Source organism: Miniopterus schreibersii (assembly GCF_964146895.1).
Source record: "Miniopterus schreibersii genome assembly, chromosome: 5".
Classification (NCBI taxonomy): Eukaryota; Metazoa; Chordata; class Mammalia; order Chiroptera; family Miniopteridae; genus Miniopterus; species Miniopterus schreibersii.
The window spans coordinates 8,066,950-8,084,258 of NC_138106.1; the positions used below are offsets into that span (position 1 = coordinate 8,066,950).

A 17,309-nucleotide genomic window follows, 5' to 3' on the forward strand; every position below is an offset into this window, starting at 1 on the left:
TAGTTAAAAATATTATTTACTGTTCCTCTATAGGAAAGAGTATGCATAATGTCACCCTAAACACTATGTTGACATATTCTGTTAGAAATAAGCTTAAGAGCTATAGTAAAAAGAACATGCTATAGAAAACCAGTTTAAGTCCAACCATAGGCAAGTAGATGCTCTACTGGTGGAACAACGTGGCACAACCATTCAGGAGGGCAATCTGGCTGACATTTAAATGTGCATCTTCTATGACTAAGGAAATTTACTCTAGGGATTGATTTATCCCACACAAAGCTTTGCACACAGAGATGTGTGCATAAGGATACCACTGCAAGGTCATTAAAAATATTGAAAAAGTAAAAACCACCTAAAAGTCAATCAGTAAAAGAATGGCCATTCAATCAGAATTTCTTAAATAAGTGACAAATCCTTTCCGAGGAATTTAAGGCAACCATTATATTCCACAGGAGAGAGTAGAGCTACTCACAACTTGCATTAAAAAAAAAAAGGCAACTAAACAGTGTAATTCTCTTTAAAATAAAAGATAGGCATCTCTCTCTTGTCTCTCTCTCTGCACTGAGTGTAGAAAAAAATTAAAATGTTTTATGTTTTTCTCTGAAGGGCCAGTGGGATTACGGGTGATATCTTTTTTCTTTATGTCTTCAAATATTGGTATATTTTTACAATGAGCATGTACTGTGTTCATATTCAGAGAAACAATAAACTACTCAGAGAGAAAAAGCAAACGTTAAGAATTCTTGGTATGCTTACAACGAAAAGACCAGAAAACTCTTCCACTTGACTTAAATTTTCAATATACCCAATGCCAATTCAAGCAGAAGGAAATTATATCAAAAGTAGTAAGACAGAGGTTGTACTACCTTAAAAAGAATGAAACCAAAAAAACCCCCACAGGGCTGACAGATAATGAGACCCTTCTAAGTCAATAGGTCTGCTGTCTCCCAAACCCGCTCCCCCTGCCCTCAGGGTCCTGGAGCCTGGGCCCTGGGATGCCCTTACCTTGACCTCATACCCCCACTCATCTCCTGAAGACTCAAGTCCCCTGGTTCCACTTCATGACCTTATCCCCCTCCCACCAGCCCTCCTCCCTGTAACTCACTACTTGAGTAATTGAGATCCAGCTGCCTCTGTTGAACAGTTTTCATATTTGATCAATAAATATGGTTTGTACTTCCCAGGCTAGGGCAAAGACTAGGTGAAACTCCTCTTAAACTCCTCACAGCATTCAACAGGAAACAGTCAATTCCTGTTGACTGACTTATCATTAAGATAACCAGCTACGTCTCAGCTTTCCTAGTGCTTCACTATTTATGGTAAACAACAGAGAAACAAAAATCATGGCCTTAGGGAGGAAGGAAGAGTGTAAAGGTGGAAGCCAAGCCCAGACCTGATCAGCAGATTTCCACTCTGCGTGTAGCTAAGTTGAAGATCAGAGCCAAGCGCATCTCTGCAATAGGAATAAAAGGCCCGGATGACTTCAAGAAATAAATCCCCAACCACCTGAGGCCCTGCAATTAAAAAGGAAATGGTGAGAGAGATTAACAGTCCATTTTTAAATCAATAAATGACATACACATGAAACATACACAGTAACTGTATATACAGACAACTTGTATCTTCTAAAATGCACAGAAATTTAACTTAAAGTTGTGGCAATGACACCTTTAGCTGGGGATTAACATCCCTGAAAATGGTCAATATTTCTGTAGAACTTACTATGTGCTGGACACTGTTCAAAGCATTTTATATCTACTAACTTATTTAATACAATAGCTACACGACCAGGTGCTAAACTGCTATTCTGATTACAGATAAGGGCACTGAGGTAGAGTTTAGGTAACAGTGTGTCAGAGTCTGCTGGGTGGAGCCAGGGCACACGCAGATGCTTTTTAAAAATTTTTATTGAATTTATTGGGGTGACATTGGTTAAGTATGTACAATGTTTTAAATGTCCATAAACTGCTCAGCCAGAGACATTACTCAATATAAACACAACTCGGGAATTTTTTTAATCGTGAGCTAGACCACCACAAAAGAAAACACCAATCCTGAAAAGCTTATGAAGGCGGCACAAAGAATTGGACCAGCTGCACCCTGGAGGAGCACTGTGGCCAATTAGACAGCTGCAAGGCAGCTGGACATTGCTGCTCCACAAACAGAAGCTGGCAGGCAGCGAAGGAAGGACTCTCACCCGAGTACAGAGGGATGAACACAGGATCAAGCTAGGGGAAAAGCAATCAGCAGATTAATCTTTTATCTACAGCAAAAGAATGCAGAATACTTTTGACAAGTGAAGGCAGGTTTGCTGCCCCAATCAGTGGGGGAGAAAATGAGGCAGTGGCTGAAGCCTCAGAGCAGAAGAGCAGACAAGACTGAAGACCCGTCCTGTGCCTTCTAGTTCTACACAGTCCACTCCTTTGCCTCTCAACTGTGTCTTCCCTCCGACACCTAAATTAGCAGATAGAACAAATTAAACAACTGTTTACTGGGCAGAAGCCTGCCATTCATGCCTTTCAGAAAACAGGACCAGGAGCCCAAGTGGGCAGCAACGCCTTTGATGGCTCAAGGTGCACGGCCTTGACATAAAACACCCATCTCCGAAATGCTAACTTACATTTTTTTCTTTGAATACTTCCCCACATTACAGCAAGCTCCCAATACAGTTATATGTCATTTCATTTTTCAGACTAAATCATGACTTTTCAGAGCTGCAGTCAATCCACTCCTAGAGAAGAATCTACTGGACCATTGCTGGGTGACTGAGGGGGAGGGAAGGGGAAGGGTGAGAGGGAAAGTCTGCACAATGCACATGGACCTGTAGGTAACACTTAAGGGTGGATCTTGGAGGGACAGATGCTTCAGGCTTTGACTTTGAACAGGAGCAGCTAAAGCCACTCAAGCGATGCAATACAAGTTCATCTTGTGTTCCATGAGTAACATCTCATCTGAGTGCTATCTGGTAAACAGCAGTGTCTTGTCAAAGGAGCTTAGGCTCTGGAGTCAAACAGTTTTAATCCCAGCTCCTGGGTGACCTCGGGCAAATGACTTACCCTTGTTCAACCTTAGTCTCTCCATCTGTGAAATGAGTATAGTAAGGAAACCCATCTCAGGGTTGCTGGAGGCCTGGAGATATGTATGGAGACATATCTTAAATGATATATGCAAATCACTTCGCACAAAGTAATTGCTCAAAAAAATGTCAGCTGTTACTATTAACATCAGTGAAAACGCACCAGGACCTGAGTCTCCCTTCCTTCTGGCTTGACCAGAAGCCGTTTTTCCTTTGTACCCCTAGAGCCTAGGTCATCCCTACCACACTGAATGTTCCATGCCTGTCTCTCAATGAACAAGCAAAGGTCTCCATCCCGAGGCCAGAAGGGCAAGGAAACATCAACCAAACGGTGGGCACATCAGATGCCCTCAAAGCTGAAATCCCACGGACAAGATGAGGATTTTCTTCCCCGCTGTGGTGTTCAAGTGATTAGATACTAAGATCACACAGTGAATAGACACTAACATTTTCCTTTAAAGGAAAGAGGTCACTTTTCTCAGTCGATGCTCACAGGTCCACAGTGTGTAAGAGGGGACCCTTTAGGAGCCAGAGTCTAGTTCACCCCTTTCATCTGACAGAGAAAAGAGTAAGGCCAAAAGGCAGGAGAGGTTTGCCTAGGGCCACAAGACAAAAAGGTGGAGGAGGGTCCCCTATTTTCTTGAAAATAAAATCAAGGCTCATCTGAAGCATGACATGTGACTGAAGAAGTGTTCCCACAAAGTCAGCACTGCCTGTGCTCAGGAGGCACCGACGCGGCCATGCACAATCGGAACTCAAAGGTATCTTCCTAACCAAAATGTTCAAAACTTTTAAGTGGTACCCAGATATGATAATCAAACCTCATAACATGAATAAAGTACTTCAAGATGCTGACATTCCAAAGGTTAAATTATATTTGGGCCCGGCCAGGCGTGGCTCAGCGGTTGAGCGTCGACCTGGGATCCAGGCGATCGGGGTTCGATTCCCGGTCAGGGCACAGGCCCGGGTTTTGGGCTTGAGGCAGCCGATCAATGACTCTCTCATCATTGATGTTTCTCTCTCTCTCTCCCTCTCCTTTCCTCTCTCTGAAATCAATAAAGATATATTTTAAAAATAATAATAATACATAAAAAGAACTTTAAAAAAAATATTATTTGAAAGGCGTGCTGACTGCCCCTCACCGCGCTTCAATTCCCTGAAAATGGGCACTCGTTTCTGGCCTATGCTGTGTACCTATTTCCGGCTTGTCCAGCAGGCTGACCAGGATGCGGAAAGGCCTCAGGTACGCGGAGTGGCGTTCCTCGGCGTCAGCGTCAGAGAGCTCCTGGTGCAACAGCTCAGCCAGGCCCTATTTTTTTTTTTAAAAGCCACATATTAGGATATTGTATACAGTGAAGCATGACATTATTGGTGGTTCTCTGGGACAGAAAGGAAACCAGGGGCACTGCCCTGAGTATACAGGCTTTTCCTAACCGTGTCCCAAGGAACATGCCCGATGTCTACTTTGAGGTCCTGCAGGAATTAAGAGTTGACTTTCCAGGGACCCTCCTTTACCTCAATTAAAAGATCCTTAGAATATTTTTCAAAAAAATATGAGGACTGGTCTTCGTAAGAATTTGAGATTTCTGATTCCGGCACGATGGTATTTCCTTTGATATCTGAACCTATAAAAGAACAAGCATCATGAGCTGGGAAGAGATCTATACTTATAAAGTGCATCGCACTGTGCAAAGGTCTCATGCTACGATATTTCTAAAAATCTAATTCCTCGACATAAAACAAAACCAAATCCAGCAAGACCAAGGTACATGGTGTGCTAACAAACAGAATTCCATCTCAATGGGCACCAATTTAGTCTGTCCCAAGAATTCAACCCAACTGTCTTTGACAGGTGTGCTTACCAGGACCTAACAGAATTATTTCTTAAAAACCAGTGTTTATTTGTACAGCGTTATGTGAAATCAAGGTATTCTCATCTATGTATCCTTCTTTTGAGCCCTGGGCAAGTCTGTGAGGTCCTCAGGGCAAGGAACAGCATCCTCATGATATAAGCAAAGAACCTGAGGCCCCTGGGGCTGTGGCTAAGTGATCAAGCACTAAACTGGGCTCCTGGTCCTCGCTACACACAGCAAGACAAGCCCCACTAAGAGGCAGCTATGCATTTAACAAAATCATCCTTTTGATAAAAATGCTTAAAGGGCCTGTAAGTACTCATCTTAAAATCCTTTATAAGCTTCCATGCAGTGACTTCTGAAACTTTTATAATGAGGGTAAGAGAGGGGAGAAAGGGTCAAGAGAACTTTCTGACTTTGGTGTGATAAGATCTACATGTTGGGGGTAACTAAAAGCTGTGAAGCACTGAGGATTTGGGGAGCAGTGATACTACTCTGTATGATGCTATGTTGGTGGATACAAACCCACTAAATGTACTACACCAAGAGTGAACCCTAATGGAAACTACAGACTCTGGGAGATGAACATGTCAGTGTAGGTTCATTAACCGTAACAAATGTACCACTCTGGGGGGCATGCTAATGACGGGGAGGCTGTGCCTGTGCAGGAATAGGGGGTGTATGGAAAATCTCTGTACCTCCCATCCTCTTAATTTTGCTGTGAGCCTAAAACTGCTCTAGAAAAAGAAAATCTTTAAAAAAAAAAAAAAAAGCTGTAGAGTACTTTCAAAATTGCTTTCTAGGCCATCCTTTCTTAAGTACATGAATATGGGAATTTATAAAGTCATGAAGGTACTACTCTTTCAACCCATGACTTCCCTGTGAAGGCTTCTGACCAATAGTCAGGGGCTATTTTCCTACAAGTTTACAGGCTGTGAAACACAGAAACGCATGCCTCATACTCTCCCAAAATTATCCAAGTATCTCCTGAACATCCCAAAGCCACACACATTCCCATCTATACAAAACCTTCTTTCACACGTTTGTGGGTTTTCTCTCACACGCCCTCACCCTGTGAAATTTCCCCAGAACAACTGGCTTCTACTTGAGTACTGTTGAGCTACAGTTTTGTGGTATTTCAAGTTTCTTAAAATGGAATTCAGTTACTGTTTTTAAAATCTCATTTATTATTTCCCTATTTTGAAAGTACAGCTGCAAACTAAGCAGAGCTGCGGTGTGGGCAGGAGAACCCAGCTGCCCAGTGCCACATGCACTGTGTTACATTTCCAAACATCAGGACTCAGAAATGTGCCACCAGGTTCGAAGTTTATGCCAAAAACCAGCAGGAGGGTTTCACTTTAACATTCAGTTATTGCATACTTCCCAGTACCTAGTAACCATGCGTAAAGTCTTCTGTTTAGAGACATATCTCTTCGCAGCAGGGTCTGGGTGGCAGCTGAGAGAATCCGCACAATATCGGGTCTGAGCAGGGAAATGGTTCTCTCCTGGGAATCCTATCAGGAGGACAGAGGAGACGGTCAAGTCTGTTACTGACGTTCTGACATGCGGCCCTTCCTTACAGTCTCCAGAGTTTTCTCTTAAAAAGGCAGTTCTCCACGGGGCCCAGGGACAGGAGCTATTCCATTTTTGCTATGTGATCACCATCCTCACAAAAGTGAACAAGGACCTTTCAGAGGCTGAAAGCAAATGGTGATCACTGAGTGGCTGCTCACCTCCCGAGACAAACAACTAATGTCTCCCCTGCCCACCCTGCCTCCTCGGGAAATACCAGCAACTTCTCGGTAAGAACACGATCAACTCACCAGACAGGTATAGAATGGGAAGAAGAAGAGAACGATTTCCAGATTATTTCTTTGCACCAGAACATTTGAGTCCAACAGTGATGCACATAAAGCCTTTACCTATAAATGATAAATGATACGGACGTTTCATTCCTAAGACGGTTAATGTCATTTGCAGGCTACTTGTTAGTCACAGAAATGAAGGCAGCTTTTCCACCGTGTTGAATCATGAGGAAAAGAACAAGGGAAATGTGGGAAAAGTGGGAAACCTGGGCTCTAGTTCTAGACGCTGGGGCTGTGTGACATCGGGAGGCTGGTCAGCTGCAGCCTTCACCTGTTCACCTCAGAGTTGGAGGGCTATGGACCAGACGGTCGGGCTCTGAGACCTCAAATTCCATGATTCCAGAAAGGAATGTCTTTGGGTTCTAATAGAAACTTTTGGCTAAACTCAAACTCCAAAGACATTCTGTCAAATGGCCTCCAAACCAATTCAGTATCTATTTCAAGTGTCTTTTCTGAGTACAGAAGGTGCACACAGTTGCATAATAGATGATGAGAGCTGTAAGACAAATGCCAATAAAAAGCTATGAGGATTCAGAAGAGAGGAGAGCTCTTTCTTCTGGAAAAACAATGACGATGTGGGAAAGCTGAGCCTGAAGGACACAAAGCATCTCCACTGAGGCCGCTGAAGAAGGGACGGGCGGTGAGTGCAAGAGAGGCCCTCAGGAGCAAACACAGCATCCTAGCAGTCCGAGGTCGGGCTGGGCAGTGGCTCTGGGAGTGGAGGGGGCCTGAAGGGGAGAGTTAGGTATTTGGTGGGTTGGGAGCAGACTGTTAAGAATACTCTTGAGTTTGGATGTTAGGCAACAGGAAGCCAGATATTTTTTAAGCACAGTGTAGACATAAGCAAAGCTATGCAAATCTCTTAGTAATTAAAGGGAGGGGATGGGTTGAGAATGGGAAAGGGAAAAACCAGTTAGAAATTGTTATGGTCAGTAAGCAAAACTGAAGAAGCTGGAGCAGGACCATGAAAATGGAGAGAAAGAGAAGTGGTACTGGCAGGCAGGAGAGACCAGAACGTATTTATGGGCTCTCCTGTGTTCTAAGCACTATGTAGGTGCTTGTCATCAATCTGGTCACTTAACCCTCAGTGTCCTGAGGAAGATCTATTATCCCCACTTTGCAAAGGGGAATGGACTGAGGGGTAACTAATTCACACCAAGTTGCCAACTTGCTTACAGCAGAATTCCATTTCCAACATTTTAAGTTTGAAGCATGGGAACACCACTAGATGGCGATAGACAGCAGGCCCTTAAACACAGGAGGTGGAGAGAAGAGACCAAGACCTGGGAAGTTCCCAGGCGTGTCATTGCCAGGAAAGACAGCTGTCCTCGAAAGCACAGGAGACGGACACCCGAGGAACCCCAACAATCTAGGTTTGAGAGCAGCCAGAGAGGAGGGTGTGGCTGGGGAGGGACCTAGGCAGTGGCGAGAGGAGAACCCTCACGTGGAGGCGGCGGTCAGTGCAACTCAGGACAGAGGAAGAAAACAGGATTTTATAAAGCAGCAGTCTGTGCAAGGCTCTCTGGGTACATTGCAGCTAACCGTACTGCTGAAAAGCGGGGGCTCCAGAAGGGCCCTCTTCAGCTGTGAACACTTATTTGAATATATACATCGTAATGTATGTGTTAAAAACAACATCCCTCCCCCCCCCAGGGTTTCCTTGTGCATGAAGACATCTCCTCTTCTGGCTCAGCCGCTCATTACACACACTCTGACTTCAAGTCCCCGCTGCTCCCTAATGTCCCTTTGAAGCCCCAGTGACAACCTGTGCCTGCGTGTCCGGTGGCCCCCCACACCCCCAGTGAGGAGTGAGTACCCACCGTGAGCTGGTAATTTGTCCCCAGCATGTACTTCTGCTCCTTGCCAGGCAAGTCCCTGCTAATGTGGCCCACCACAAAGAGCGAGGCGGGCAGGCGGATGGATGGACTCGCCAGGACACTTCCCCACAGGGCAGCATAAAACACCTCTTTGCCGACCACCAGGGACAGTCTCAGGAGCAAAGCATCTGTTCTGTGGACAAGAGATTAAAGAATTTAAGGGCTAGTTTCCCACATGCCCACGTCTCACTGTGCTGCTCCGAGAACGCTCCATGAACAGCCCAGGTCATTCTCCCTGGCTGTGGGTGGAAACACCATCATCCTCAACATTCTGAGCCGCTGCCATCTCTTGTCTTTCTGTGTTTGTCTACCTGCCATTGTCACTGAATCTGAATCTGCTAAAACACACATATCCTGAGAGTTACAACTTCCTAGCCAACAGGCAGCGGGGTGGTGGCTGCGTCAGTCACCACAGCACTGCAGCAGCAAGATCCATCTGGTGGATGCCTCACTTCTTTACACAAGGGTGGGGCCACCACCAGAAAGGGGACAAGCAGAGCAGCCACTTTATATCAAAGCATAAGGAGTCATTAACACGTCAAAAAAAATGGTTGATGTGACTGATTGGAGACTTTATAATAATAAAGATGCTCCCAACTTGAGCACAGCCAAAAATGCACTAAATGATATTTGACTTCAGAAATACTGGGGACAAATCCACCTGGGCCTCCCACTCCTCTGCAAGTTCCATAAAGCCTGAGATGAAGTTTTCTGTCACTGTGCCCACAGCACCTCCATACAGTGACTCCCACTCTGGGAAGTTCTGCCGAGACCGACGTGTATTCACCTGTCTTTATCTAGGTCTCTCCCGTGACACCACGTCAGCAGTTTCACCTATGTCCATCAGCAACAGTGTCATCGGTGGATCAGGGCTTGTTTTTCCCTGACGCCAACTACAGCCAGGCCCTCCTGCGCTCGGTGCTGCACCTGCAGCAGACTAAGGCATCGTCCCTATCAACAGCGAAGACAAAGCTGGCAGGGAGGTGACAGCATCTGCCAATAAAACAGCAGAGGCAAATCGCCACAAAGGAACTTCACTTAATGACCTGACTCAGAATCCTAAAGCGTGCCATTTCTCACACTTTCTATTTGCAAATTAGACAGTAAACAGTCACAGTTAGGAAAAGGACCAGCCCGGTGGAGTGTGGTGGTCTATGGGGGTTTCTAGTGTCTGAATCTTGTGTCTGCTTCCTGGCTGTGGTCCCCAGGGTAGGTTTAATCTCTATGCATGTCAGCTTTCCGCTACAGAATGGGGAGATGGGAGATATTGCCAGAATGACGTGAGTCTCGTGAAAAATTCTCGGCCCAGGAGAACAGATCCGGGCTCAGGCAACATCACCTACCATTACTGTCAGGTCAGCTCTTTTTGCTGACGCATTTCTGGGCCCCAGATGAGTGGCTGACACACACCTGGCACTTGAAACATCTGTCAGATGAATGCCACTCTTCCCCTTTTACTATAACCCAAACTGTCTTCAGCTTACTTTTCAATAATCAATTCAGTGTATACAAAAACACTTCAGACATAAAGTCTACAACCTTTTTACATTAAAAATGAATTCTACAGCTCTGGCCAGGTAGCTCAGTTGGTTAGAGCATCGTCCCGATTCACTAAGGTTGCGGGTTCGATCTCCAGTAAGGGCACATACAAGAAGCAACCAATGAATGCATAAATAAGTGGAATAACAAATCAATGTTTCTTCTCTCTTCCCCCCTTCCTCTCTCTAAATATTAATAAAAAACATTTTTTTAAATGATTCTCAAGACTATTTGGCTTTTTGTCTAATATAAATTTATCATATTAATAAAGTTATTGAAATTTTGTTTAATAATAAAATATTTGTCACAAATGATGCAGTTTCATCTTCTCAGAAAAAATAAAGATGAAGAGGCCTGAGTAACAGCCAAGCATTTAGGAAAAGCACGCAGGATGGCTTAGCAGCTGAAGGTATCGAGCACACAGAGCTTATCTTTCCTATGCCCAGCTCTGGACGATGCAGCAAAGGCCTAACTTAGGGCAGAAACAACACTCAGCAGCTGCAGTTACAGTATGTTGGGAAGATGGGGCTGTGTCCCCTGCACGGACAGGATGGCCTGAGCTAGGAAGAGATTCCTACAGCATCAGATTAGTTTAGGAAGCCCTGGAGTGCTCCTCTCTCTCCAGCATCTCTCTCCCAAGAAGCCTGCCACTGAGAGAAAACCCACCAACACTGCCGCGCACACATCACGATGCCCCCTTTGCTTACACCGCATCTTCCCAAAGTGCATTCCACGAACACTGCCGCTTGAGCTGATCCACTGAAGAGGGTTTCCACTGTCACAAAGTCTGGTAATGTCACACACACTGTCCCTTCTTCAATATTGAGTACATTGGCTAATTTTTATTAAATAAGTGCAGCTTTAAATTTCATTTTTCAAAAACTGATTTTGAGAGAGAGAGAGAGAAAAACATCGATATGAGAAAGAAACCTCAATCGGCTGCCTTGGAAAGCTGGTAACGAATACCTTCTGGGCTGCAGACAGTGGACTTGGTTCCTTGTCACAGCCACATTTACTCAGTAACTCATGCAGCTTTACTCAGCTTTTGGTTCAATGTAAAGGAATTACAATGTTTGTTATGCAACTTTAGCAACTGTTCAGATGACGCTCATTTATCAACTAAGAGGACACACAAAGACACCCCAACTATTGACACACTTCTGCTATCATTCACTGACAGATTTTTAAAAATGCAGCACATTTTGGGAACTGGTGTTCATCTATCAGACAACTGAAAAAGCACTTGTACACACATCTGCCCCAGCATGTGCACGCACACAAATGCACACGTATCTGTTTGGACAGCATGAATGGGCCAGAGCTTCTAGGAAAAGCCTGAGTCTAGGAGCCAAAAGACAAGTCTGGTAAAGGTCCTCTTGTTGACTCCTATGTGAGCTTGACCTTGACCTTCCATTAACCACACACCTCACCATGTGCAGCCACAGCCCACAGTGGTCAGGCTTTAAAATGGCAACAAGACAGACTGCCTCCTAAGGAAGTGGATTCTAGTGACTCCACCCGTTGATTCTCCACTGGGAATGGAAAGCTCCACTCACTTGCTCTACAGGACAGCTGGAAATGGTCAGGCTTAAATTCCTTGTGAGCTCGGTCAAATCCTAGCACAGATGCTCGTGATTTAAACACACCCTAAATCACTAGCACACGCCCTTAAGTCATTCTGATTATTTTGTTCCCTTGAGTTTAGGAGAGGGCTCCAAGTAGACTTTGGATGAATTCCTTAATTCTACCCCTGCACCCTCCTCCCCCAAATCACCACCAACACCAAGGCAAAGGTTGTGTGACTGGGGACCTAGCGTGGAAGCAATTCGAGCAGAGGGTTGTGTAATCAAATGGAAACTATTGCAAGCACAAGATTTCTAAACCCCCTAGTCAGGCTGCACATGGGCTCTGAAAGCAGGTCACATGAATAGAGGCTGATCACTGGCATCACTCCGAGCAGTCACTCTGCTGGGCATGCGTTCCTACATTTAGTTCCCCAGAAAAACAGGACACTGTGTATACTCAAGTCTGAATGGATGTCTACTTTCTCCCACTCCTAAGCAGTGAGCAAAACGCCTGCACGGCCCAGCCGGGCGTGGCTCAGCAGTTGAGCATCGGCCTAGGATACAGGAGATCGTGGTTCAATTCCCAGTCAGGGCACATTCCTTTGTTGCAGGCTCGATCCCCAGTCGGGGGCGTGCAGGAGGCAGCCGATCAATGACGACTCTCTCATCATTGATGTTTCTCTCTCTCTCTCCTCTCCCTTCCTCTGTCTGAAATCAATAAAGATATTTAAAAAACAACAACAAAAAACACGCCTGCATGACTTATGCGTGTCAGCTTCACAAATTTCTCCAAGTGCTGCTGAAATGGGTCAAGCTATCCTGCTTAGCATCACCTTTTCAAGCCCTACCCATCAAGGAGACTTGGCCTTGCTTTCCTACTGAGAAGCAGCCTAGTATGGCGGGAAGGGGAAGGACTTCAGGATCTGCCAATCGTGGGTCAGGACCCCATCTCTGTCACTGTGGACTGTGAGACTTTCCTGCTTCTTATCTGTAAACGGAGGTATTCTCAGGAGAACATGGTATTTGGTCAAGTAGAGACCAGCACAAATGTAAACCGTCCACCCCACTTCTGCACCTCGCCCTGCTTCATGCATCTCTGCACTTTTCCCCAGATTCTTACACAGCAGTGACATAAGACACAGTGGCTTGGCCACCAGCCTGGATGGGGCAGAGGTGTCAGCGAGGCTGAGACCCACCTGTCGTAGATCTCCGAGCCCTCCTCCAGGCCGGGCAGCAGGCCGATGATGAAGGCCTGGAGACTGGGCAGGAGCAGCTTCTGCAGTGGGAGGAAGTACTTCTCATACAGGCCAAGCAGCACGGGCCTCACTGACATGGCTGCGTGCGCCAAGAGAGGAAACAGCCCACAGCTTCAGGAAGAAACGGGGAGAGAAGGGGTGAGTGAGACACCTACTCGGAAATTCCAAATGATCAGCCAGACAGTTGATTAAACTAGAGATGTAGACTCCTGCCTGCTCTGAGATGGTCACGACATACGATGGTCAGCAAAGTGCAGGCCACTGGGCAGCATGCACCCACATCCCTTAAAGAGACATGGGAGGACGTGCCCCAGAAGGTGGCCCGCTGCATACCCTCTGAATTCTGCTAGCTTACCATTCATGGATCTTGTCAACTGAAACATGGGGTACTTGGATAATAAAATGGAACACTGGGGAAGCCAGCGTACCTGTACAGGAACAAATCCTTGGCCAGCCATTTGGTCCCCACAATTTTAAAGATAATCTCATAGGTTTCCAGGGCTTTCAGGTGCACACCACTGGGCAGGGCAGGGTGCAGGCACTGAGCCAATCTCTTGCTGATGAGGAGCCGTCGTGGCAGCAAGGAATACTTCAGGTTACTCTGAAGAGCCTGGGAAACAAGAGGAGAAATGCATGAGGAAGAAGGTGGTGATGCTGACAATGGAACACACCAGCAGGCCCCAGGTGGCTGTGAGAGATGAGACAGAAGGACAGAGGGACTGCACGGGAGGGCCCAGGGGGCCATAAGTCAGGCTCCAGGACACAGTGTCGGGGACGCCTCCGGTAATGCTGGGGATGAGGCAGGCTCCAGACTCGAGAGCAAGGGAAAAATGTCTCCTTCAAAGTGACTTTGTCACTGTCAGTCCAGCTTCTCAGCCACACATGGGCACTGTGCACAGGTGTGGGCAGTGCGCTTGTCTGGGGAGGCCCAGTCTATACAGAACAGGCACATGCATTCTGTGTGGAACAAGGTGACCTCCCATCCCTGTTAGGACTCGGTGCTCTCTGGGAGCCCCTGCATTTCTGCCCAAGGAGAGGAAGAGGTCTCAATCACCCCGTCACAGCCAGGTGGCTCCCCAGAGGAGACAGGTGGGGACACTTCTAGGCTGTGACTCCTGGCACCTTCACCAATCGGTTCCACAGCTAAAACACAGAACCCTGTCGGCTCCAGGGCTGTGTGTCCCCAAGTGGGACAGGGGCCTCATCTGTGCTGAAGCATCCTTGGCTATCTGCTTACCGGCAGTGTGAGCAGTCAACGCCGAACATCAAGGCCCCAAGCACCATGGCTGGGTGGGTCCTCATGACTCAATCTTGTAATACTGAGTGTCTGTCATTACGGTGGACATAACACAAATATTTAATGAAGGCCTACAGGGTGAAGTCCACACTTCTTAAAAGAGCCACTCAAAGGCCTCCAAAGCATAACTCCTGCCTGCTTCAGCCGCACACTCTAACACAGGCCTATGTGGCCTCTGGCTGCCCCTCTGCCTGAACGGCCTTCCTTCCTGCTAATTTTCTTCACATGAAACCAGCTCGGTGCGCCCCTCGTGGAGGCAGAATGGTCCCCCGCCCACATTTAGTTTCTCCTCCACCGGGTTCTGTGTGCTCATTTATCACCAACTTACAACGCCGTTCTAGCAATTACCTGCCTAACAGTCTGACTTAGGGGGTGGCCACTCGAGGGCAGGTCTGTCTCTCTCTCTCTGTGTTGTCTTCAGCTCTCTGTGCCTACAGCACAGGAGGCCACCTAGAGGAAGTGGCAGACGCGGACAATGCCAACTGTACTCTGCCCGTGAGTCAGAACAGCTGGCCCCAGGACAATCCAGTCTTAGGACATGATAGCTTTATTTTTATAAACAAGCAAAATGATCCCACCTCTAAAATAAATACTGAGGCTGTGTAGGAGGTAAAGGGAAGAGAAGGAAAAGAATATTTTTTATCAGAAGCCTGCGGTCTAACTGAACTTTCAAATACAATTAAACTACACTTAAAAAAAGAGATAAACTATGCCCGGCCAGGCGTGGCTCAGCGGTTGAGCGTCAACCTAGGATCCAGGAGATTGCGGTCTGATTCCCGGTCAGGGCACATGCCTGTGTTGCCGGCTCCATCCCCAGTCGAGGGTGTGCAGGAGGCAGGCGATCAATGACTCTCTCATCATTGATGTTTCTATCTCTCTCTCTTCCCCTGTCCCTTCTCTCTGAAATCAATAAAGATATATTAAAAAAAAAAAAGAAACTAGCCATGGCTGGTGTGGCTCAGTTGGTTGGTGATCATCCTGCAAACAAATGTGGTACACACAATGGCTGTGACACAGCCTTAAAAAGGAAGGACACTCTGGCTCCTGTTACACATGGATGAACTTGAAGACATTATTCTAAACAAGCCAGTCACAAAAGGACAGATACTGTGTGATACCACTTACATGAGGTTCCTAGAGCAGCAACATTCATAGACATAGAAAGCAGGATGGTGGGTGCCAGGGGCTGGGGAAGGGGGAGCGCATGTTTATTGGGTACAGAGTTTCAGTTTGGGAAGATGGAAAAGTTCCAGAGAGAGAGATGGTCGTGATGCTTTGCACGAGGGTGTGAATACACTGAAAGTCACTGAACTCTATACCTAAAAATGGTTTTGTTATGTATATTTTACTGTCCCCAAAAAAGAAAAAAAACTGTCTCCTTTAAAAGTTCCTAGAAGAGAGCAAAGCACCGAGTGAGTGCTGACTTCAGAACGCCAGGTGCTCGTCAATAAATGCAAACAAGCCAGTTTAAGAGCATGTCTCTCACGAAGCAAATGGTAAAATACCAGAATGTCTTCCATCTGGAAGTCGGCCAGCTTTATAAGGATGTTTGTTTCATGCCAAAAAACCAAGTAGTACAGTGAGTAAGCCTGGCCAGGTGGCAGCAGCCTGAACACTCATTAAGTATTTTCCACAGGCCACCAACATGCCTGCCCTTCCAGAAAGAATGAAAACAGAACAGAGGCTCGGTAATAACAGGACTGGCCAGGACTTCCCACATTAAAGTAGGCCAAGTACTGATGGCAGAGAGTGTCATGCCTTACCTGAAACAGCAGTGGCTTGGCCACCCTGCCAGCTTGGGGGAAGGGGGGTTGACAAGAGACAACTAGAGAAAAAGGCACAATACGGGGTGGGGATTTCACAGGTAGCCAGTGAGGTCAGCTCTTGTTTAACTGGGGGATGACACCTGTTTGACTCCTCTGTAAACAAGGAGCTTCCTTCTCAAAAATGTCACCACCTGTATGGCATGCAAGGCACTTGATCAGTTAAGTCTCACCACGGTTACAATAGCCATGTCCCAAGACCCCAGCCAGCAATAAAGCCACCAGCAGGGTGCTCTGGTTAACTCTACCTTCTGCATCACTTAGACACACATTAGAATACATTGTTTTCTTTTAAAAATTTCTTTGTTTCTTTTGAGTCAGCTTTACTGTATTATTACAGTGAATATTAACTTGCACTTTCTGGGCAAATACCAGGCCAGGCCTCGGAGGTTGGCACAGCGGTGGCTGACGTGCAGCTGGTACTAACTAAATGTCGGGGAGGAACAATCCTGCTGAAGCCCTGGGCCTGGCACTTTCACAAACTCATTTTGAACAGTTCAACCGGTTGGCTAGGCTGTGGACAGAGCACTCTGTTGATCTCATGAGAAAGAGCCCAGGGAACACGATGAGGGGCCCGGGCTCCCAATCAGCCAGACCTGTGTGCGAGCCAGAGCCCCACCTTTCATCAGCAGTGCAGCCCATCACAGGCGACCTGACTAGGCTGATGTGCCAGCTTTGCACACAGAAAATGTGCCATCACCTACTCATCGGTGGGTTATGTGGATTAGACTCAAAAAGGAACTGAATTATGCCAAGTTTCAGTCCATTTCCACTTCCCCAGCACATGAGGGTTAACACTGAACGCCCACGAGCACACAGGCACACACGACAGGAAAGCCAGGGCCCCTCCCAATCTCTTGGTTAAGGTGACCTGGAAACTGACGTGCTGTCTCACAGAAGACAGTAAGTGTATAGCACACAGGTTCAAAAACTGCTCTTTATTCTGTCCTCCTGAATTTACTACAAAAGTAGACTGTAAAAGCCACTCACCCTCACCACAATCACCCATGTTTCCCATTTTCCCACGTAGAAACTTTAGATGGCTGGCTGGCTCACTTTCCATGTTCCCCGACTTGTGTTTCCTTCATTTCCGACTGCGGCGCAGCTGCTTACACTCCCTGACATCCACACCCTCACCCCTGACCCTGCCTCGGGGCC

At 46.6% G+C, this 17,309-nt stretch overlaps 1 protein-coding gene across 1 annotated transcript in view; it reads right to left on the reverse strand.

Moving 5' to 3' along the window:
* Positions 1-17,309, reverse strand: part of DOP1B (DOP1 leucine zipper like protein B) — a 72,767-nt gene that overhangs the window by 41,314 nt on the left and 14,144 nt on the right. Inside the window, exons 3-10 of the mRNA XM_081137908.1 lie at positions 13,460-13,641; positions 12,972-13,142; positions 8,615-8,804; positions 6,753-6,851; positions 6,320-6,443; positions 4,592-4,701; positions 4,271-4,385; positions 1,394-1,514 (exon numbers count right to left, since the gene is read on the reverse strand). Coding sequence (XP_080994034.1) covers positions 1,394-1,514; positions 4,271-4,385; positions 4,592-4,701; positions 6,320-6,443; positions 6,753-6,851; positions 8,615-8,804; positions 12,972-13,142; positions 13,460-13,641 — 1,112 coding nt within the window. The remainder of the gene's footprint in view (positions 1-1,393; positions 1,515-4,270; positions 4,386-4,591; positions 4,702-6,319; positions 6,444-6,752; positions 6,852-8,614; positions 8,805-12,971; positions 13,143-13,459; positions 13,642-17,309) is intronic.